The 22,869-nt window shown below is 41.3% G+C and overlaps 1 protein-coding gene across 1 annotated transcript in view; it reads right to left on the bottom strand.

Annotated features, from left to right (window-relative positions):
* Positions 1-1,828: 1,828 nt before the first annotated feature.
* Positions 1,829-22,869, bottom strand: part of LOC149171999 (protein PHOTOSYSTEM I ASSEMBLY 2, chloroplastic-like) — a 237,786-nt gene continuing 216,745 nt past the window's right edge. The window contains exon 4 of the mRNA XM_089424170.1: positions 1,829-2,896. Coding sequence (XP_089280296.1) covers positions 2,766-2,896 — 131 coding nt within the window. The 3' untranslated portion in view covers positions 1,829-2,765. The remainder of the gene's footprint in view (positions 2,897-22,869) is intronic.

Genomic DNA, 22,869 nt, shown 5'->3' with positions numbered 1-22,869 from the left:
TTTCTTAAATGCAACATGGTAAAAATATATTTCATACATTTATTTCAAATTTACAAATACTTCATCCCAAAGGGTAGTTCAATTGGTGCTCGAAGTAATGCGAAATTTGTGAAAACTGAGATATCCAAGATTCAAATCCCCACAGTTGTGACCTGGTTTACGAAGAGGAGGGCAGGGCATAGAACCCCATAGGTAGATTCTAGCAGCTACGTGTTTCCCAATAAACATTTTATTGTTTTTATGGTTTATGCTTGCTTTTATGACTTATCTCCTTGTAATGAATGATAATGCATTAATCTTGTAATGTTGCAAAGCCTTTTAGCATGACCTTGGAAACCTCTCAAAATTACTCAACTACTCAAGCATTGGAAGCAAAAGTATCTTGAGATGAGCAATTTTCACTTAAGTTATACCACTTTAAATGACCTTGGAAACGGCTCAAAATTACTCAAGCATTGGAAGCAAAAGAATCTTGAGATGAGCAATTTTGACTTAAGTTATACCACTTTCATTACTATTAAATTTTTTCATTTAAGTTATACTACTTTCATTACTATTAAATTTTAAAGCAATAAAGATCTTTTTGATACATTACGTTTTAACGAATATATGATATGATCTTGAATTTATGGGAAGTCAGATCTGCAGCACAACGTTTTAAAGAATATATAATTTGATTTTATGATCTTGAATTTCTGAGAAGTAAAAAAACAATTTGAGGCTTGAATATATAGCCTTCCCACTCCTATTTCAATATAATCGGAATAAAAATATATCAGATAACAAAAATAGGAGCAATAAAGATCTATATCAGATAACAAAAAGAAGTGCCACCTTTACAAAAACAAAGGTTACTTGGGGTTGTTCTGCCTCAAATCCGTGAATGGGAAAGGCGAGGTCTTGCTGGTTCCAAAGTCCATGCATATGGAATCTCCTGTTTAGTTATGGCTCTAGAATGATTCCTGACCCTGACAATGGTTATTTTTCTATTTATTGCTTACCCATAAGGGTGACGAGGGGAAGGTTACTTATCTGCTAAGAGCAAGGTATCTCGCTTGCTTGACCGAAGTAAAAGCCAATTGATAAAACTGATGTATGGAGGACAGCCTTCAAAATCTAAAGTCTCTTTGAGTGAGTCCCCCAAGGTTTGCCCCCTCATTAATGGCCCCTGTTCAACACATCTGCAAATCCACTATGAACTGTTCATATAATTATTCACTGATGTATTGAACCCATCTGCAAATCCACTACGAACTCTTCATATGATTATTCACTGATGTATTGAATACATCTGTAAAACCACTACGAGCTGTTCATATGATTATTCACTGGTATGATATTTGAGGCAGAAATGCTGTACACAAATACTCTTGTATAAAAAAAGAAGAATTTTCCATTGTAATATATTTTTTCTATATTCCATTAAATATCTGAACCTTCATCCATTATAAGAATGGAGTAGTTAAAACACTACTCAGTGCTATCTTTTCAGACATCTTGTTCTATATTATGTTGCAATTAAGAATGGAAGATGTACAAAAGTTAAGCAGTCGTCACTTTTCCCAAGTTGGTGGTCTTAATTCTCATGCCAATCACTTTTTCCAAGTCGGTGAAGTCGTAAATCTCATGCCAATAGTTATGGTATGGTATGCCTAGAGATCAAATGAAACCCCAAAAGCTATCACTATAACATGAATATGAGGTAATTTGCATAAGAGAATTGTTGATTCTGTCAAAAACTATGGTATGGTGATATAGAATAAACAAAAGTCTATAACTTCACAAGTGGCTTTCTTGACAATCACACATGGAACAAATACTCTTGTATAAAAAAAAAGATATTTTCCATTGTAATATATTTTTGTTATATTCCATTAAATATCTGAACCTTTATCCATTATAAGAATGGAGTAGTTAAAACACTACTCAGTGCTATCTTTTCAGACATCTTGTTCTGTATTATGTTGCAATTAAGAATGGAAGATGTACAAAAGTTAAGCAGTCGTCACTTTTCCCAAGTTGGTGGTCTTAATTCTCATGCCAATCACTTTTCCCAAGTCGGTGAAGTATGGTATGCCTAAAGATCAAATGAAACCCCAAAAGCTATCACTACAACATGAATATGAGGTAATTTGCATAAGTGAATTGTTGATACTGTCAAAAACTATGGTATGGTGATATAGAAGAAACAAAAGTCTATAACTTCACAAGTGGCTTTCTTGACAATCACACATGGAACAAATAACTACTATGTTTATTCATCCCTTTTTTGATAAATCAATTCATAGACATAAAGTAGTTACTAAAATCTCCCTTTGCAAGATCCACTAGCCTTCGTAGTCTCTGCAAAGAACCATATCTATCTCGAAACATTCACTGGGCACGTTTGAACGTTCTTTGTGACGCATTGAAGTGCTTGTTTGTCTCGATTTGATAGAGTGCCTCATTACCGAAAGACAAAATGGAACGCCAACGAAGCTGTAACCAAAACCACAAAATGTCCACACCATTATAGGAAAATTTTAATCACTTGAAAGTAAAATCAGGATGGGTTTTACCTCCTTGCAGCCTCTCAACCAATTAAGTCTAATGCACAACATTCTCGGCCGTCACATCAAAATTCTTTTTTTTTTTTTTTTTCAATTTCAATAAACTAGTTAGATTACAAATAGATTTTTTAATTGAGAAGAACTCAATCGGATTGGACTTCAGGGTCAACTCGAAAATTTATACACTTGGGATAAATATACGAGTCACAAATGAGTTTAAGAATTTGGCACAAGGCGACCATGGTACATCTTATCCAGGAGTTGTTTAGCATCAGGCCTTCGTAGTAAACCCTTATTATTCGGTAGACCAGTTCCAAGACAAACTGGACAAACCAATTTACCGCGACCTGTATAACGGAAATATAATTAGAGACAAATTTAACATCGTCAAAATAAAAATAATAAAAAAAACTTTAATTAAAAAAAATCCTAGAATGCTCTGTCATTAACACGTGATAACAATCGCATGATGATTAAAAACAGAAGAGGGCAATGCAGGACAATTAATTTGAAAGAAAGGGAATTCAAAATAGCATGTCAAGAAGGGGACAGGAACAAAGACCATCCAGCAAACAAAGGGAAGTGGAAAAAACCACTGATAACAACAATCCGACCCTGTGATTAAATGATAAGCACTACATCTTTTGAAATCATTAGGGTGTTGCGGCTCCCACATTTTCTAAGGATGATATTAAGGACATAGATTCTAGAAGCAAATGAGAGTTTGGGGTGTATGTGTGTGAAAAATATATCGATGTGATTAGGAATTAAAGAAACAACATCTGGATTCATGCAACGACGAGGGATGCAATGAAGAAACGTAATAAATAATCAGATGTAAAAGCATAGGATAGAAGGCATTAAATGGTATGTGTACTTCTGTGATGGACGACTGGAAGAGAGGGAAATTGGTCACTCTCAGGTGGAAGAATGGCATCTACAGAGCTAGCTAAACATTGGTTGAATAAACAAAAGATATGGAGAAAGAACAGGTAAAACTTCGTAAACAATGAGGTCATCATTGGTATATGTACCTTCTGTGAAGGATGACTGGAAAAGAGGGAAATGGGTCTCTCTCAGGTGGAGGAATGGCATCTACAGAGCTAGCTAATAAACATTGGTTGAATGAACAAAAGATATGGGGAAAGAACAGGTAGAACTTAGTAAACAATGAGGTCATTAAAGGCAATCAAAAAGATAAGGATGATGGCATTCCGAACACAATGTGATTCTTCTAGGATAAAAGTTTTAAAGTGGATATTAAGTACACAAGAAGTGAATGCCAGCGAGAAGAAAGACCCACGCAAAAGCATTGGTATTGACCCTGATTCGTGCCTAAACTATGTTGTAGTTTTCTTTCAGGAGGGTATACATAAAAAAACAAAAACAAAAGTACATATATGGGCAAGGCAGGCAAATGGAACAAAAAATGGAATGAAGAGACAAGCCCATATATCGTAGATTAGGATTTGAAGTCTAGCCAGATTTAGGTCATATTTTACTTTTACAAGTGAGTACTTGCCTACAAGTTGACCAATCTCCTCGCTTGCTCCAACTATCTCCCACATATAGCCACTAATTTCTACATTATATATATTTTTGATAACGTAATTTCTTACAATTAGTGATGGCACAAGGAAAATTTCTTGCCAACAATCATTAGAACTTACACATAGCTAGGGATCATACATCATAGATTTATGTGTAATGCGGCATGCCTACAAACATGAATTTATCCTAGGCATGTTCAGTGTTAAACTTCAATATGTTCATCATATTTTGGTCTTGGAGCTTGAGGGCTGAGTTCTATTTTATGATATTTTCAGATTCTCTCCTCTATACTTTGAAAGATTTCAATGTGCTTGGATTGGAGCTTGAGGGCTGAGTTCTATTTTATGATATTTTCAGATTCTTTCCTCTATACTTTGAAAGATCTCAACGTGCTTGGATTGATCATGGAAGATTGATTGTCCAAGAGAGTAATGCAACTTTGATTATAAAATGTTACCGCTCAAACTATCAGGGGTCCTAAGAGGGGATCCTATAGAGCAACTACTAGATCAAATGGCAACAATGTGGCAAAAATGAGGCAATAACCTACAGTCACCTTAGCTAAAGCTCCCTGCTCTTTAAAGAATTTCACTGATGGAAGGAATCTCGGTACTAGAATGGATGATTCAATGATAGGATATGAGGTGATTCCTAAAAAGCCTATTCACAAGAGAGGCTCAAATAATTGGCTTGCTTGCTTTGGAAGCAAGGTGATTGGCACTCTAAGAAGGGCTAAGAGGATACCAAGACCTAGGGTTGGAGAATATCCCTTAACAATAGGTATCCTAGGTCTAAGAATCCCAATGGAGGAATGGCTTCTATGTGATCCTTGTGGAATTCGAGTCACAAAGTTGTGGGGCCACAAGGAACCCAAGTGGGCCCAAACTAGGTCAAGGGTGTAGAGTTGATTGACAGTATGCTTGTGGAATTTGAGTCACAAAGTTGTGGCGCCACAAGGAACCCAAGTGGGCCCAAACTCGGTCAAGGGTGTAGAGTTGATCGACAGTAGACAGAGTTCACCTGGTAAGGGAGGAGAATAGGATCAAAGGAATGATTCTTTGTTGTAATTCAATTGCAATGAGGACACTAACCCAAAGAAACCTAGGAAGAGGAATGATCCTTGAGGAGAATAGGATCAAAGGAATGATTCTTTGTTGTAATTCAATTGCAATGATCCAAGTGAGGACACTAACCCAAAGCAACCTAGGGAGAGGAATGATCCTTGAGCTAGGGCTTGCAATATCTCGGGATTCCACGGTCGAATTGAGCTCAAACTTGGAGAACCCCTTAAGAAGAACCCAACGCAATTGTGGACCAATTTGCAAGGATTTTTGATGGCTACAACAGATTTCACTTGATGCCCTAGGTGACCTTCTAGGGTTAGGCCTAGAATGGAGGAGAAAAGGTGAAAAGATATTCATTTAAGTGACCACCAAGGACTAGACCAGTGCCTTGCCTTTAGGGAGAGATGGAGTCAAGGTGATTTCAAAGTTTGGAGAACCTTTTACCCAATCAAGGAGACCTTAAGCAACTTCGCATAGCATCTAGGGCATGAACTCGGTTACCAAAGGTATTTATACTTCAATGTGCAAGATTTGATGACTTATCAAGGTAACATCAATGATTTTTTTACCTCTAGGAACATTCATTCACCATACAAGACACATGTAATATATGCAACACATCAAAAGTCTGAAATTCCACAATTTCGCATTAATTTAGGGCAATTTCAGATCTAGAGAGCAAAAATCCCATACATTATTCATGTGACAAGATAAATGTAAAGATAAACATGAAAAAAAGCACTTACATGTATAGTGAGTATATCCAATCATCAATTCAAGACATAATTCGAAGCTCCAAGATCAAGAGATAGTAACCAAACATCAAAATTCATCCATGAAACCAAACACGTCCTCCAAAAGGAAATGTGAAATTCTCTCAAGAGATACTAATCCAATCCAAGTGATGATGAGAGGAATGAATGAGCCTCTCATCTATTTATACAATCCATAAGGGAGTTCGAATAACCTAAATAGCCTAATCAAGCCCCAAATAATAAAATAATGTACAATACTAACATGAATCAGTGACAAGCCCACCAAAATAGCTCAATAATACAATATGAAGCCTCTCAAGAGGGAAAATAGTAGATATAATGAGCCATTGGGCCATTAAGGAGGCCTAGTGGAGTCCAAAGTGTGCCAATGTGAGAGAATAGACTCCAAACATAGAGATCGAGTGGGCGGACCTTTGATACTCAAGTAAATCCAATGTGGTGTCCCCAAGTGGGTGTGGGGGCACAATAACATCCTCATAGGTCTCCAAGTGAATCGATAATGTTTGTATACTATCTGTAAGGGCGAAAATGATGAAATAAGCCCTCTCTCTATCTCGCATGGTAAGACACATCCTCATTTGGGTTGTGGAACATCTGTCAAGTGTGTAGTGCAAGTGTGAAGTCGGCTAGGCACGATGGTCTAGGTGCATAATCCTCATCCAAAAAGGTGGAACACGAGCAATCAACGAATGGTTCTAAGGGATCCATGAAGTGGTAATCTGCTCTCTGCTATGGTGGAGGCCCATGGCTCTCAATGCTCACCCTACAAGTGCCAATATGGCCCCTTGGAGGGCTTGGACCCCATATAGGGAGACCAAACCTTAAATGGAGACCATCTACAATCCTATATAAGATCCAATGCGTCCCCTTGCCTTCCAATACAACAAATCATCAGAGTAATCGAGTAAAAGAGCTTACAAATCATGGAATCAAATGGACATTTCATGGTGGCATGCCCTTCCATAGTGGACTTTAGCATGTACAGGTGTCTCCAAGCTCAATAAGGGAGTTAACACATGACCCTATTAGGTGGTTTCTACCTCTAAAGGAGATGACATGTCCATGGTACATCCATCAATTGGTAGGTAGCATGTGATATAATGGTGGAATGGAATGGGGTATCAAGGGAAAGCCACATTCCATAATACAAGGGTAGTCATAATAAGGGAAGCCCACACTTGGGGTATGAATGTAGGAGGGAGAAACCGTGTTCAAGGAGACCTTAAGAAACTTCGCATAGCTTCTAGGGCATGAAGTCTGTTACTAAAGGTATTTATACTTCAATGTGCAAGATTTGATGACTTATCAAGGTAAGTCAATGATTTTTTTACCTCTTGGAATATTCATTCACCATACATGACACATGTAATACATGCAACACATCAAAAAGTCTGAAATTCCACAGTTTCGTATTAATTTAAGGCAATTTCAGATCTAGAGAGCATAAATCCCATACATTATTCATGTGACAAGATAAATGTAACGATAAACATGAAAAAAAGCACTTACATGTATAGTGAGTATATCCAATCATCAATTCAAGACATAATTCGGAGCTTCGAGATCAAGAGATAGTAACCAAACATCAAAATTCATCCTTGAAACCAAGCTCGTCCTCCAAAAGGAAATGTGAAATTCTCTTAAGAAATACTAATCCAATCCAAGTGATGATGAGAGGAATGAATACACCTCTCATCTATTTATACAATCCACAAGGGAGTTCGAATAGCCTAAATAGCCTAATCAAGCCCCAAATAATAAAATAATGCACAATAGTAACATGAATCGGTGACAAGCCCACCAAAATAGCTCAATAATACAAATATGAAGCCTCTCAAGAGGGGAAATAGTAGATTGTTATTTTTAGGTATGTTCTATGCTTAGAGCAATTTATTTCAATTTTCATAGTTAGCTCAATATCTTTTCCAGATTAGAAGTTACATCTGGATTAAAGTAAACTGCACATAGAACATAAACATAAATCGCAGAAGACAAGCCAAGACAAGAGGACACAAGATGTGGTGCTAGCCAGGGACAAACCCCAATGTGGGGAAACCCTTGATCAATTCTTCTTATATGTTCTTCAATAGTTCAACAGAGAGAGAGAGAGAGAGAGATAGTACGTTTACAACGGAAGTCAACACTTTGACTTATCTAGATAAGAGCATAGATCATCTCTAAGAAGATGATACATGAGATCAGTTGAAGACATGCTGCTTCAACTAATTCTCTAAGGTGACTCCACCTATCGCATTTCGTCATCATGTTGCACCTCACCGCACTGCACCATGTTGCACCCATCATTACTATGCTGCATCTCATCACGCTTTATTAATCATGACTGTACCCATCACTGTACTGTATTATGTGCAATTGCTGCACCATGTTGCCATCCTGACCTATGTGTTGGCTGCACCTTGCTTATTGTCCCTAGCATGCTTCTTGTCCTTAGCATCCTTGTCGTTGCATGCTAATTTTCCCTTGCATGCTAGTTGTAACATTGCATGCTTGGTGTATTTGCTACTAAGTACCATACAACTGTCCCAATGTTAGTTAGTTGTCCCTTGCATGCTGCTCTCCTTCGAAGACAGATGCTCTTGCTGTTTCGGCAGTTCTAGTAGTTCCGTCTATTCCTAGTAGTTCCGGCTTTTCCGGCATTTCCTGCTTTTTCGGCTTTTCTGGCAGTTCCGGCAGTTCCAGCTTTTCCAGATTTTCCAACAGTTTCGGCAGTTCTAGCTTTTCCAACAGTTCCGGCTTTTCCAGCAGTTCCGGCTTTTCCAACAGTTCCGGCATTTCTGGTAGTTCCGGCTTTTCTGGTAATTTCGACTTTTCTGGTAGTTTTGACTTTTCTAGCATTTCCAGCTTTTCTGGTAGTTCTAGTAGTTCCGGCTTTTCCAGCATTTCCAGCTTTTCTGGCAGTTCCAGCTTTTCCGGCAGTTCCGGCTTTTTCGGCTTTTCCGGCAGTTTCAGCAGTTCCGGCTTTTCCGGCTTTTCCGGCAATTCCGGCAGTTCCGGTTGTTCCGGGTAGTTCTGGCAGTCCCGGCAGTCTCGACAGTTCCGGCTTTTCCGGCCGTTTCGATAGTTCCGGTTTTTCCGGCAGTTCCGGCTTTTTCGGCTTTTCCGGCTTTTTGAGCAACGTAGAGCTTATTCTCCCATGACTGCATTTAGATCTAGGGCATGTTATCTAGGGCAACGTATACCCTAGGGCACTCCCTCTAGCTCTCATATCCATCAAACCCAAAACAGGATGAAGTGAGATCACAAGAGTGAGTGTGTGTGTGACAAATTACTTCAAGTCCTCTTCTATTTATACAACGTAGAGGTTGATAGACATGTCTGTTGGGCTTCTGAGCCTACATAAGTTGCTGGCCGACTTGACAATTTGTCCATAATCAAAATAAATTCATATCTTCATAAATACTTATCGGAATCGAATGATCTTTAGATCAACCCTACACCTCTCAATGAGAGGGATCCAAGAAAAATATCAGCATCCATAAATAAGATGACCCACATGGAGTTTGGCCCTAGTTTCCAATTTTAACACTCCCTCTCAACTAGGGAGAACTCCATCCGCTGATCCATATGTTCGACTGTACTATCTCTGCCATCAGTGCCCTGCACTGCTCTGCTAAACCATGACGAAGAAGAATTGATCGTGAATGTCTCGTACCATTCTCTACTGACCCGAAGTCAGTTTCATCTAAAGAGAGTGTGTCACATCACTCTTACTGACCCGAAGTCAGTTTTATTGATCCCAGATCAATATCACAAGAGAGTGTCTCAAACCACTCATACTGATCCCAGATTAGTTTCATTGATCCCAGATCAATGGAGGTCATCCTAGCATAGGGAGTACGGTAGATACAACGATGCATCCATCGATAGAACTACTATGGTCCCTATCCTCATTTCCCTACTCATTGATCAGATGAGAGGTACTTCCCATGAGTCCCAGACTGCATGGGTCGGATGCCTTGACAAGAGAACGAATCATCCTGTCAGTGGATGTCAAGGAGAACGAATCATCCTGTCCCAAGGTCGCCATGGAGAACGAATCATCCTGGCCCACAGGAGAACGAATCATCCTATTTCACGGTCGCCACGGAGAACGAATCATCCTGGCCCACAGGAGAATGAATCATCCTGTTCCACAGTCGCAACGGAAAACAAATCATCCTAGCCCACAGGAGAACGAATCATCCTGGCCCACAGGAGAACGAATCATCCTGTTCCATAGCGCACCACCAGGGGAGGGTGAGTCGCCCTGTGGTCGTATGTTGCTCTTGTAAGTACCCCAAGCCCTCCAAAGCTCCCAGAGCTCAATGCATGCAACATGCAGGACCCTTATAAGGTCTCTCAACTACTCCAAGTCATTAAGGAAAGTCACAGATTTGACCTTTCCCCGGGGCTTTGACAAAATGTTTGCGACCTGTACATCAATATCAATGCGATGGAGCCTCCTCGCTCATCGACTTACCATATTGCAGATAAGGCAGTATCTGATGTCTATCTGCTGGAGCAATCATCGAATACGAGATTCCTCAATAATCGAATCCCCCCTCTGGTTGTCACAGAGAATCACAGTGGTATTCATCATGTGTACAAACAGCTCACTTAAGAGCTTCTGCAACCATGCAGCTTCACACGAGATCATACTCGTAGCTATGTATTCGGTCTCGGCAGTGCTTATAGAAATCGACTTCTACTTTTTGCTCATCCATGATATTGAAGCAGAATCTAAAGAGAACCAGCACTGAGAAGTGCTCTAGTGATCCTCCACACTGCCTACCCAGTCAGCATTCGAATAATCATGCGATTTCATATTTCCGACAGTGTATCTCAATTCATGAAAGATTGTGCCCCAAAGATATCTCAGAAGATTCTTGGCACCAATCCAATGAGGCTCAACAAAATATGAGCTCACCATGCTAACTGCAAAACATATGTCCGGACGGAAGTTCACCAAGAACATAAACGCGAATGATTTTATGAAACTCAAAGGCATTTCCCAAATCTGGTCCAACATCACTACCATATAACTTCTAAAAGTTAAGATCCTCGAGGTAGTCACAGGCTTGTAGTTTATCATTCCACATTTGGAATCCAACTCCCTCTTACTTCTGCAAATGAGAGGGTCTGCACCTGTCAAAAATAGGTCGTCCTCATAAGGTGCCGGTATGAGAGGTCTATCATCCACAACCTTCGGGTAATGGTTTGGATTGGTTTCACTCCTAGTGAATCTCAGCTTCATCAAACAGCTATCAATCCTCTCATACTATGCCCGGGGTGTTTTGCTTCAAGCCATAGAGAGCTTTCTTCCACCTGTATACATGAGATTCCCGATCATGAATCTCCAACTCCTCAAGTTGTTCCAAACCTGTGGACCTATTGCATGAGGGGAATGGTCCCCTTATAAGATTTTCCTTTGGTACATCTCAGACATGTACCTTCATGCTCTACTTGAATTAAGACATCCCTATCACCATTTGACTCACATCAAGTAGGGCCCCATAGGTAGACCTCCGGTGTTATAGGTGTGATATGTCAATTGACATGATCCCCAATGGACGATCCTGCAACTTGATACAAATTGCCAACCCTGAACCCATGAGCAAAAGCATCTTTGAAAATTATATTTTTTAACACGTACCTTTCCATCGATGAATGCCACCCTGAAACCTTTGACTTCCATTTCCGAGATGGACACCAAGTTCTTCTTGCGATCAAGTGCATAAAAGAGATTTTGTAAATGAATTGAGGTACCCTTATTCAATTGAGAGTTAACATTCCCTACACCCTTTCCGGGATAGGTGGCATCGGCTCCAAGTATAATCCCACGATTGTTTCCATCTCTACCAAATTAGAGAGTGCACCCATCTATTCGATGAAGTGCCTTGAAGCACTACAATCTATAGGCCAGATTCCCAAAGAATCTGAAGGAGAGGGCCAATACAAGATAACGCTTCTTTATCTTATCAAAAACAACATTTGATTCTTCATACCTGGGGTTCCTTGCTTTCTATGAAGAGTCGGCCATTTCCTTGATAACCTGAAGTAACTGTCATTCCTTTGATCATTGAAGATGTCCCTGGAATGATTGTTATCATCATCAAGTGATGTGTCCCTGCCATTCGAACACTCCTTCGCATAATGGTCGAACTAGTTATCTGCCTTTCCTTCCACCCTAAGATCCGGTCTTCCAATGAAGTGATCTTTAGGTAGGCCATATTCCGCTACGCCATTCTGATAATATTCTCTGCTTCGACTTCACCCTTGGTGAATTTGAAGAGGGATGAGGAATCCACTGATCCTTTTGTCCTTTCCCAACTGTCTTCGGTGATTGCTCTTTCACTCTTGCTTGGGCATTGTCTTCACCTCAGCTCTGATACCATGTTAATTTTAGGTATGTTCTATGCTTAGAGCAATTTATTTCAATTTTCACAGTTAGCTCAATATCTTTTCCAGATTAGCAATCACATCAACATTAAAGTAAACTGCAGATAGAACATAAACATAAATCACAGAAGACAAGCCAAGACAAGAGGACACAAGATGTGGCACTAGCCAAGGACAAACCCCAATGTGGAGAACCCTTGATCAATTCTTCTTATATGTTCTTCAATAGTTCAGCAGAGAGAGAGAGAGATAGTACGTTTACAACAGAAGTCAACACTTTGACTTATCTAGATAAGAGCATAGATCATCTCTAAGAAGATGATACATGAGATCAGTTGAAGACATGCTGCTTCAACTAATTCTCCAAGGTGACTCCTTCACTTATCGTTGTGCTGCATTTCGTCATCATGTTGCACCTCACCGCACTGCACCATGCTGCACCCATCATCACTATGCTGCATCTCATCACGCTTCATTAATCATGACTGTACCCATCACTGTACTGTATTATGTGCAATTGCTGCACCATGTTGCCATCCTGACCTATGTGTTGGTTGCACCTTGCTTGCTTGTTGTCCCTAGTATGCTTGTTGTCCTTAGCATGCTTGTTGTTGCATGCTAGCTATAGCATTGCATGCTTGGTGTATTTGCTGCTAAGTACCATACAACTGTCCCAACGTCAGTTAGTTGTCCCTTGCATGCTGCTCTCCTTCGGAGACAGATGCTCCGGTTGTTTCGGCAATTCCCAGCAGTTCTAGTAGTTCCGGCTATTCCTGGCAATTCCAACAGTTCCGGTTATTCCGGTTTTTCTGGCATTTCCAGAAGTTCTGGCATTTCTGGCATTTCCGGATTTTTCGGCTTTTCTAGCAGTTTCGGCTTTTCCAACAGTTTCGGATTTTCCGCCATTTCCGGATTTTTCGGCAGTTCCATCTTTTCGGGCAGTTCCGGCTTTTCCAGCAGTTCCGCCTTTTTCGGCTTTTCCAGCAGTTCCGGCTTTTCCGGCTTTGCCCACAGTTCCGACTTTTCCAGCGTTTCTGGCAGTTCTGGCTTTTCCGGCAGTTCCAATTGTTCCCAGCAGTTCTCGCAGTGCCAGCTATCCCGGCAGTTCCGGCATTTTCGACAGTTCCGGCTTTTCCGCCTTTTTGAGCAACGTAGAGCTTATTCTCCCATGACTGCATTTAGATCTAGGGCATGTTATTTAGGGCAGCGTATACCCTAGGGCACTCCCTCTAGCTCTTATCTTCATCAAACCCAAAACAGGATGAAGTGAGATCACAAGAGTGAGTGTGTGTGTGACAAATGACTTCAAGTCCTCTTCTATTTATACAATGTAGAGGTTGAATAGACATGTCTATTGGGCTTCTGAGCCTACATAACTTGCTGGCCGACTTGACAATTTGTTCATAATCAAAATAAATTCATATTTTCATAAATACTTATCGGAATCGAATGATCTTTAGATCAATCCTACACCTCTCAATGAGAGGGATCCAAGAAAAATATTTAGCTACTATAAATAAGATGACCCACATGGAGTTTATAATGAGCCATTGGGCCATTAATGAGGCCTAGTGGAGTCCAAAGTGTGCCATTGTGAGAGAATAGACTCCAAACATAGAGATAGAGTGGGCGACCTTTGATACTCAAGTAAATCCAATGTGGTGTCCAATGCTTGTATACCATCTGTAAGGGCTAAAATGATGACATAAGCCCTCTTTCTATCTCCCATGGTGAAACACATCCTCATTTGGGTCTTGGAACATCTGCCAAGTGTGTGGTGCAAGTGTGAAACTGGCTAGGCATGGTGGTCCAGGTGCATAATCCTCATCCAAAAGGTCGAACACAAGCAATCAATGAATGGTGCTAAGGGATCCATGAAGTGGTCTGCTCTCTGCTATGGTGGAGGCCCATGGCTCTCAATGCTCACCCTACAAGTGCCAAAATGGCCCTTTTGGAGGGCTTGGACTCCATATAGGGAGACCAAACTTTAAATGGAGACCATCTACAATCCTATATAAGATCCAATGCGTCCCCTTGCCTTTCAATACAACAAATCATCAGAATAATCGAGTAAAAGAGCTTACAAATCATGGAATCAAATGGACATTTCATGGTGGCATGCCCTTCCATAGTGGACTTTAGCATGTACAGGTGTCTCCAAGCTCAATAAGGGAGTTAACACATGACCCTATTAGGTGGTTTCTACCTCTAAAGGAAATGACATGTCCATGGTACATCCATCAATTGGTAGGTAGCATGTGATATAATGGTGGAATGGAATGGGGCATCAAGGGAAAGCCACATGCCATAATACAAGGGTAGTCATAATAAGGGAAGCCCACACTTGGGGTATGAATGTAGAAGGGAGAAACCATGTTGCATGAGTTGCCCCAGCCTTTATTTTTCCACCCTTCTTCATATGCCTTCCGCCTTTTATTGATTTTCTTTTGTAGCTGCTTGGGGCTCTAGAGGATGAGAGCATGATGTGTGGGATATAGCAATGATTACCCCCTTAAGGTGGGGCGGTTCATTGGCCACCAAGTGCTGGGACAATCACGGGTTCCTTAATGATGTAAGGGGCCAATATGAGGGGCCTTAGGAACCAGGGTGATGGCCATAATGAAAGAGGTAGAGCTCATAGTTGGCTTTTTCCCACGTACTAAATGTGTATGTCCTGACCATCTTTTGCATATTATGGTACATTTCCTGTTGAGAGTGGCCAAATTATGCTTTTTCTTTTCTTTTAGCTGCATCAACCACTGGAGAATCATTCCAGGCTGGAACCAAAGTGTGGACAAGTGGATGGGAAGGCTAACTACTTGTGGACCTAGTGGACAAATGTGGACCCAGATGGGAAAAGTGATGCAATTTTTATTGCAAGTCATGATTCCTCCATCAATGCAACTTCCCAACACATTGCAAATCTTTTATTGAAATCAATCAAAGATGTTGGTCCTAATAATGTGGTTCAAGTGATCACTGATAATGCAGCAAATTGTAAGGCAACAGGAAAAATTATTAAGCGCACTCATCCACACATCTTTTGGTTTGGGTGCTTGGTGCACACATTGAACCTTTTGATAAATGATATTGTGAAGCATAAAGAATGTGGGGGGATTAATGGGCTTTACAAGAGAGGGAAGCAACTCATTTTATCACAGGGCATACAAGGGTAAACTACTTTTATGGCACTTACTCCAAGTTGCAGTTGCTTAAACTTGCAAAAATAATATTTGCAAGTTTTTACTTGTTAAAATTGGCAACTAGGGACAAACTCTACGTGGGTCATCTTATTTATAGCAACTGATATTTTTCTTGGATTTCTCTCATCGAGAGGTGTAGGATTGATTTAAAGATCATCCAATTCCGATAAGTATTCATGGAGATATAAATTTATTTGTGTTATGGGACAATTCGTCAAGGTCAGCCAACAACCAAATAACCCCCACTTGTGCTCAACGTTTTTAGTATAATAGGAGGAGGTTTGATAGTCATTTAGACACACTTCACTCTTGATTTCTCTCCACTTGTTTTGGGTTTTAGTGGCAAGAGAAATCTAAGAGGATGAAGCCCTAGACGCAGGAGGAAAGGAGATGTTTTGGCCGCAGTCAAGAAGGGGTATATACGCTGTCCTAAATAGAGGTATGATGCCCTAACCGTAGTCCAGACTAGGAGTTGAAGCCGTTGTCTAAGTTGTGCACTAATCCGCAATCAAGGAAGGGCTAACGCTGCCCTAAACGCAGTCTTAAAGGAAGGGTTATAGCCGCAGCTTTGGAGGAGCCATAGCTGATGTAAAATGTGCCCTAGCCGCAGGTATTATCACAGCAAAAGAGACTCTTCCTCTGTCCCAAAAGAAGGCTCTTCAACGCAGCAAGGAGACTTCCATACGCTGTCAAAGGAAGCCTCAAAAGAGCCCTAGCCACCGTCTTCTATACATAGCTAAACGCAGACCTAAACGCAGTCATCTTAGCTAGCTGTTAGGCTGAGTTCTTGAGGGCTAAACGCTGATGCTTTAAGGACCAAATGTTGTTGTGCTAGGCCGCAGGCCATAGCACCACAGTTGGGCTTGCGTAGGGCAGTAAAGGGTTGTCATATGCCCTAAGGCAGCAACGTAGCAAAGGAGGAGTTCACCTAAAGCATGCCGCAGTCTTTCAAGGGTTGTTTGGGGTCTGTTGGAGAAGTCTAAGGCTACAGCTATATGCCCTAACCAGACAGTCACAAACAGTCAACAACAAACAAGGTTGGAGCAGCAAGGATCAGTTTGATGTTGCTGCCTATGTGTGAGGGTTGGTAGGACTGTCTTGATGGCCTAAACAATCCATGATGAAGGTTGTCCCATCTACCATCCAATGCAGCAAATAGAGACCCTAAACAGTGAACTAATGCAGTCCATGATAAGATGTGACAGCAAGGTGCAGCATGATGTTGAATGCTGCTACATAATGATGGGCATCATGATGAAGTGTAGTGTAGCATGTTGTGTGCAGCACAGTGATAATAAATGCTACAATGAGATGCAGCATGATGGGCACAGTGAGGTAGCACTGGTGGGTGCAGCATGATGATAAGGTACAGCTTGATGATGCAGCACAAGGAGGTGCAGCATGATGATAAGGTGCAACAGTATGATGTGTGCAGCATGGTAATGAGGTCCAGCATGATGATTGAGTGCAACACAGTGAAGTGCAGCACAGTGACGAACAACATGGTGATGGAGTCACCTTGGATCAGTGAAAGCAGTATGACTTCTACTCAACTCAGATCAGCGACCTCATATGCTATCTTCTTAGAGAAGATCTCTGCTCTTATTTAGATAACTCAAAAGGTTGACTTCTGATGTATATGTACTATCTCTCTCTCTGCTGAACTATTGAAGAATATATAAGAAGAATTGATCAAGAGTTTCCCCACGTTGGGCTTTGTCCCTGGCTGGCGCCACATATTGTGTCCTCTTGTCTTGGCTTCTCTTCTGCGATTTATGTTTATGTTCCATCTGCAATTTACTATTATGCTAATGTGATTGCTAATCTGGAAAAGATATTGAGCTAATTGGAAAAATTGAAATAAATTGCTCTAAGCATAGAACATACCAAACTTAACATCACCTCACCTTTAGGCGGTTAGTGAAGGTGAGACAAGCTTTAACAAATATGGTGACCTCTGAATCATGAGATGCCATTAACACTGATAGAGATGGTGCTAATGTAGCTAAGGACACTATTCTTGACAGTTACTTTTGTTTATTTTGGGTAGCATCGGATGTGCTCTAACTCTGAAATTTTGTGGAGGGGCTAGAATACATGAGATCGCCAAAACCCAGAAATCATTTGGTGAAATTCCACCCGATTTGTGTTTTATTAAAATAATTAATATTTTTAATGGGGTTCCTAGGTCTAAACTTGGGAAAATAAAAATATTAATGGGTATTAATAAAAATATGGGTGAGAAGCTTCTAAGAGACGAGGATCAAGTCTATTTTAATCTTAGCCATTGATTAGGGACTTAATCTCAGTCGTTGATTCATCAACGGGAAAAGTAGAAGAAGAGGCTTGAGGGTCAGTTGGAGAAACACTAAGTTGAGAAAATTGAACAAGTGATCTGAGTTGTAGTGGGAAGGGTGACAATAGAGATTTGGATCGGAGAGGAAGTTCCGAGCCAAAGAGTACGTAGCATAGAGGCAGCTTGAGCATCAAGGAGGCAGCGCAGAGGCCTACACAGCCCAGGAGGGGCTGACGCAGTCCAGAGGGGCTCTTGCACTGGCAGTGCAAAGTATTCGTCAGTAGTCCGAGATTTTGCTGGAGAAGCAAGGTTCTGAGCTAGGAGGGCTGAACAACAATCTTCATCTAGCAAATCGATCTAGCAGAAAGGGTGACGTAGTGTTCTAGAGGCAAGACGCTAGCCCACGCAGTGATTGCGCAGGGACTTCACAGTGTCTGTCATGAGGGTCAGATCACTCATTGGATCAACTGTGACTTGGGGAACAAGGTAAACCCTTGAATGTATTTCTTGTTGCCGTGATTTCTTTGTAAGGTTAGCCGGTGTGAGAGGCAACCTGTTGTACTCAGATTCTGCTTGCTTAATAATACAAACCCTCTATCTGCTGCACCAGTTTTCCCGCATTGGGTTTTTCTGGGGACGTGTTGTCCAAAAATAATGGTGTCCCTTGTGTGTTTGTCTCATCTATTGTTTCAGTTTATGATTTGTATGTCAGTGTAGTCTGCAGTAGTGTTTACATCACTGTTTATCTAATTAAATAACTTGTTGAATGAAATAACAAGTAGGAGATGTTAAACCAGTAACTGTAGTAGGATTTTTGTTTGTAAAGATTCAGAAATTTTCACATGGTATCAGAGCATTGCAAATCATAGGATACTAAAGCCATCAGTCGAGAGATCCAACAAATCTATTGCAGAGAGGCAGTTGTCTTGAGTGACAGTGTTGTTCCAGAGCCAAAGACACAAAGGGAGAGTAACGTAGTGCAGAAGAGGTGACACAGAGGCTCACGCAGTGCTTGCGTTAGCATTTTGAGCCAGGTGAGGGTGACGCAATAGTTGGGAGGAGCCCACGTAGTAACTGTGTCAGCGATCTAGGCCAACGCAAAAGCAGAGAAGGGCAGATCAAGCTCACGCAGAGCCACATCATCTTTCTGGACCAGGAACGAGTGACACAGTGGCCAAGAGGAGCTGATCTTGCTCACGTAGTGACTGCGCAGAGCCTGAGATTCTTCAGTCGCTGGGGTAGAGGGAGCAGTGCAGATCAAATCTGAGGTGCTTGAGGGACACTGTTGCTGCTGGTGCAGAACGATGTCTGAGGAGACTGAACCAAGGTAGAGAGAGGCACTACCTTAACAGATTGCTTGGCAAAGAAATCTAGGTCCAAGTTGTTGAGCAGAAGTAAAGGAGGATTGGAGAGGAGTGATTCGACATTGTTTGGCGAAAGGATTTCCATGAAGGAAATCAGGACTCAGAGGGAGTCTAGAGGGAACTTGTTCCTGAGACGATTTCTAGCGCCAAAGAAATCCAGATCCAAGTTTTGCTGGGCAGAAACGAAAGAGGGAGAAGAGAACTGGTTCGACACTCATTTAAGCAGAGATGGTAGTTAATGGACTGAGGTATCAGGACAGATTGGATGGAGCATCCAACTTTGTTATCTGGAAGGCTAGGATCCTGGCAATCTTGGAAAAGAATCGCATCAAGGATTATGCCTTGAAGGCGGTTGTTGTTCCAGTCGATTATGATCCTCTCAAGAAATACGAGGAGGCTCAAGCAAAGGCGAAGTGCATGATCTTGGATGGGGTGAAGGATCATGTGGTCCCACATATTGTTGAAAAGGACACAACAAGGGAGATGTGGGAGGCCTTGACCACTTTGTATGAGGGAACTTCCGTTCAACGAAAGATGTTGCTTGAGAACTAGCTCAGATAGTATCAGATGCAGAAGGGAGAAGAAATCGATCCCTCCCTTCTCAAGTTGCAAGGGATTCGAGACCAACTGACTTCCGTGGGGTCTACACCAGATCCCGAGTTCACGGTCAAGACTACCTTGAATGCGGTCACTGAAGACTAGGAGACGTTGTTTAGAGCATTTTGGGCAGGGCTTCTCTCCTCGGTTGGGAGGAGATGTGGGCAGCTCTTCGACAGGAAGAGATCAAGAAGTTAACCAAGGCGGGAAGTAGTGGCAAAGGAATCAGAGTCAAGAAGGAGGAAGAGGAGGATGCATCTCTCGCATTAGCGGGACAGCAAGGGCAACAGAAGAGGTAAAAGAAAGACATAACCAAAGTCAGATGCTTCAGATGTGGGGAGCTGGGACATTTCACCACTCAGTGCCCTCGAAAGAAGGGCAAGGAAGAGAAGTTTGACTCAAAGGTTGCTCCAGCGAAAGCTGACAAGGAGGACAATGATGAGGATTGCGCCATGAGTGCTCATGCACCTCTAGAGAAGAGGTGGGGCGATATTGAGTTGTAGTCGGGAGGACTACACAGGGGCAGATCCTTGAGGTGCCCAAATTCTTGGATCACATACGGCTACAGGAGCCCTTAATGACAGTAGCAGAATGACGAGAGTCAGTTGGTGCGAGGGATGATGGAGCAACAGTGGTAGAGCTAGAGTGCCAAAGTCTGAAGTAGTGCAGTGGAGTGTTGCAACAATGCGGAAGGCACAGAGCAGATACAACAAAAACGCAGTAGCATCAGAGGGTCAACACAGATTAGCAGCAGAGGCAGCTTCAGCATTACGGGGCATCCATACTGACCAGCATGTGAGCTTTTGGGTGACTTTTTTCAGTTGCTTACTTCTCAGCAACTGAGTTGCAATGCAACAGTTAGCAGTGGCAGTGCTATGGACAACATGATGCAGCATATTGAGAAGGAGTTGTAGTACAGATGCAGCAGTGGCAGTGGCAGTGTCATGGGCAGTAGTACAGGTTGCAACAGTGCATTGGATGAAGGGCTATAGGTCGAGAACCAGCAACACGGAGGATCAATGCCGTGGATCAGTGTGATAATTCTGTTGGGAAGTATTACTAGAGAACATTCCTCGCCAAGAGGGAGTGTTGATTTTGGATAGCATCGGATGTGCTCTAGCTTTGGAATTTTGTGGAGGGGCTAGAATACATGAGATCTCCAAAACCTAGAAATTGTTTGGTAAAATTCCACCCGGTTTGTGTTCTATTAAAATAATTAATATTTTTAATGGGGTTCCTAAGTCTAAACTTAGGAAAATAAAAATATTAATGGGTACTAATAAAAATATGGGCGAGAAGCTTCTAAGAGACGAGGATAAACTCTGTTTTAATCTTAGCCATTGATTAGGGACTTAATCTCGTCCGTTGATTCATCAACGGGAGAAGTATAAGAGGAGGCGTGAGGGTCAGTTGGAGAAACACCAAGTTGATCGGTCAGTTCAATTTTTCAGAGGCGTGGTTTGCTGAGAAAATCGAACAAGTGATCTAAGTTGCAATGAGAGGGGCAGAAGCTAAGATTTGGATCAGAGAGGAAGTTCCGAGCCAAAGAGTACGTAGCAGAGAGGCAAGTTGAGCATCAAGGAGGCAACGCAAAGGCCTACACAACCCAGGAGGGGCTCACGCAGAGCTGATGCAGTCTAGAGGGGCTCTTGCAGTGGTAGTGCAGAGTATTCGTCAGTAGTCCGAGATTTTGCTGGAGAAGCAAGGCTCTGAGCCGGAAGTGCTGAACAACAGTCATCATCCAGCAAATCGATCCAAAAGAAAGGGTGACGCAGTCTTCTAGAGGCAAGACACTGGCCCACACAGTGATTGTGCAGGGACTTTGCAGTGTCTGTCGAGAGGGTCAGATCACTCATTGGATCAGTTGTGACTAGGGGAACGAGGTAAACCCTCAAATGTATTTCTTGTTGTCGTGATTTCTCTGTAAGGTTAGCCAATGTGAGAGGCAACCTGTTGTACTCAGATTTTGCTTGCTTAATAATACAAACCCTCTATCTGCTGCACTGGTTTTCCTGCATTGGGTTTTTTCCGGGGACGTGTTGTCCAAAAATAATGGTGTCCCTTGTGTGTTTGTCTCATCTATTGTTTCAGTTTATGATTTGTATTTCAGTGTAATCTACATTATTGTTTACATCACTGTTTATCTAATTAAATAACTTGTTGAATGAAATAACAAGTAGGAGATGTTAAACCAGTAACTGCAGTAGGATTTCTATTTGTAAAGATTCAGAAATTTTCAATACTTTTGGTCATAGATTAAATATGTTTTGCAATTCACCAAACCAATTTATTACATGATCAAGTTTGCAGATTTAGATCAGCCAATAATTGGGGAGGTGTATGAACAGATGGATAACATGTTGGGGCAAATTAAAGACATTGTTGAGCCTAGAGATATCACCTTGTACAATCATATTTGTGTAGAGGTGGAAAAATGATGGGAAAAGCTAAACATTCCATTGCATGCCTTAACATATGTTCTGACACCTAAATACTATCATCCATCATAGATTTCAACACCAACACCTGGGGGGAGCAGGAGAAAGCCACACCTAGTTTTTTTTTTTCTTTAAATTAAAAAAAAAAAATATATATATATATATATATATATATATATATATATATATATATATATATATATATATATATATATATATTAAGTTTGAATGAGGAAGAAGATAGTCCCACAATAGATTGGAAACTTCCCTCTGTCTCACCTACAGATGTATATAAAAATCTTGGTCCTTTTAATTTTAGGGCTCTTAGTCAAATAAAAATAAAAGAAAAATCAATCAAGACAGAGTTAAGCCTGAATGTCATGATGACAATCCCTCTGCTTGAACAAAAACATATCCAAGCTGCTTTGAAATCAGGATATCAGTACGCCCATCTGGGGATGGTTAGGATAGGTCTAAATAATCTATTCCTGGGACTCCATCTGATAATCGATGGAGTACTTTTACCCAAGCTATGATTGGAGGAATCGAGACCAGCGTCTCAGATGGTCCGATCCAGTATGATGTCTTCCCTGATTTCTCTGTTGCTCTTGACGACCCCAATATTCTAAAAT

This window comes from Pinus tabuliformis, chromosome 4_2, assembly GCF_031772625.1.
Source record: "Pinus tabuliformis cultivar Carrire ecotype Pingquan chromosome 4_2, CPIR1, whole genome shotgun sequence".
Lineage (NCBI taxonomy): Eukaryota > Viridiplantae > Streptophyta > Pinopsida > Pinales > Pinaceae > Pinus > Pinus tabuliformis.
Note: the sequence above shows the minus strand (reverse complement) of the source record. Positions and strands in the feature narration are given on the sequence as shown.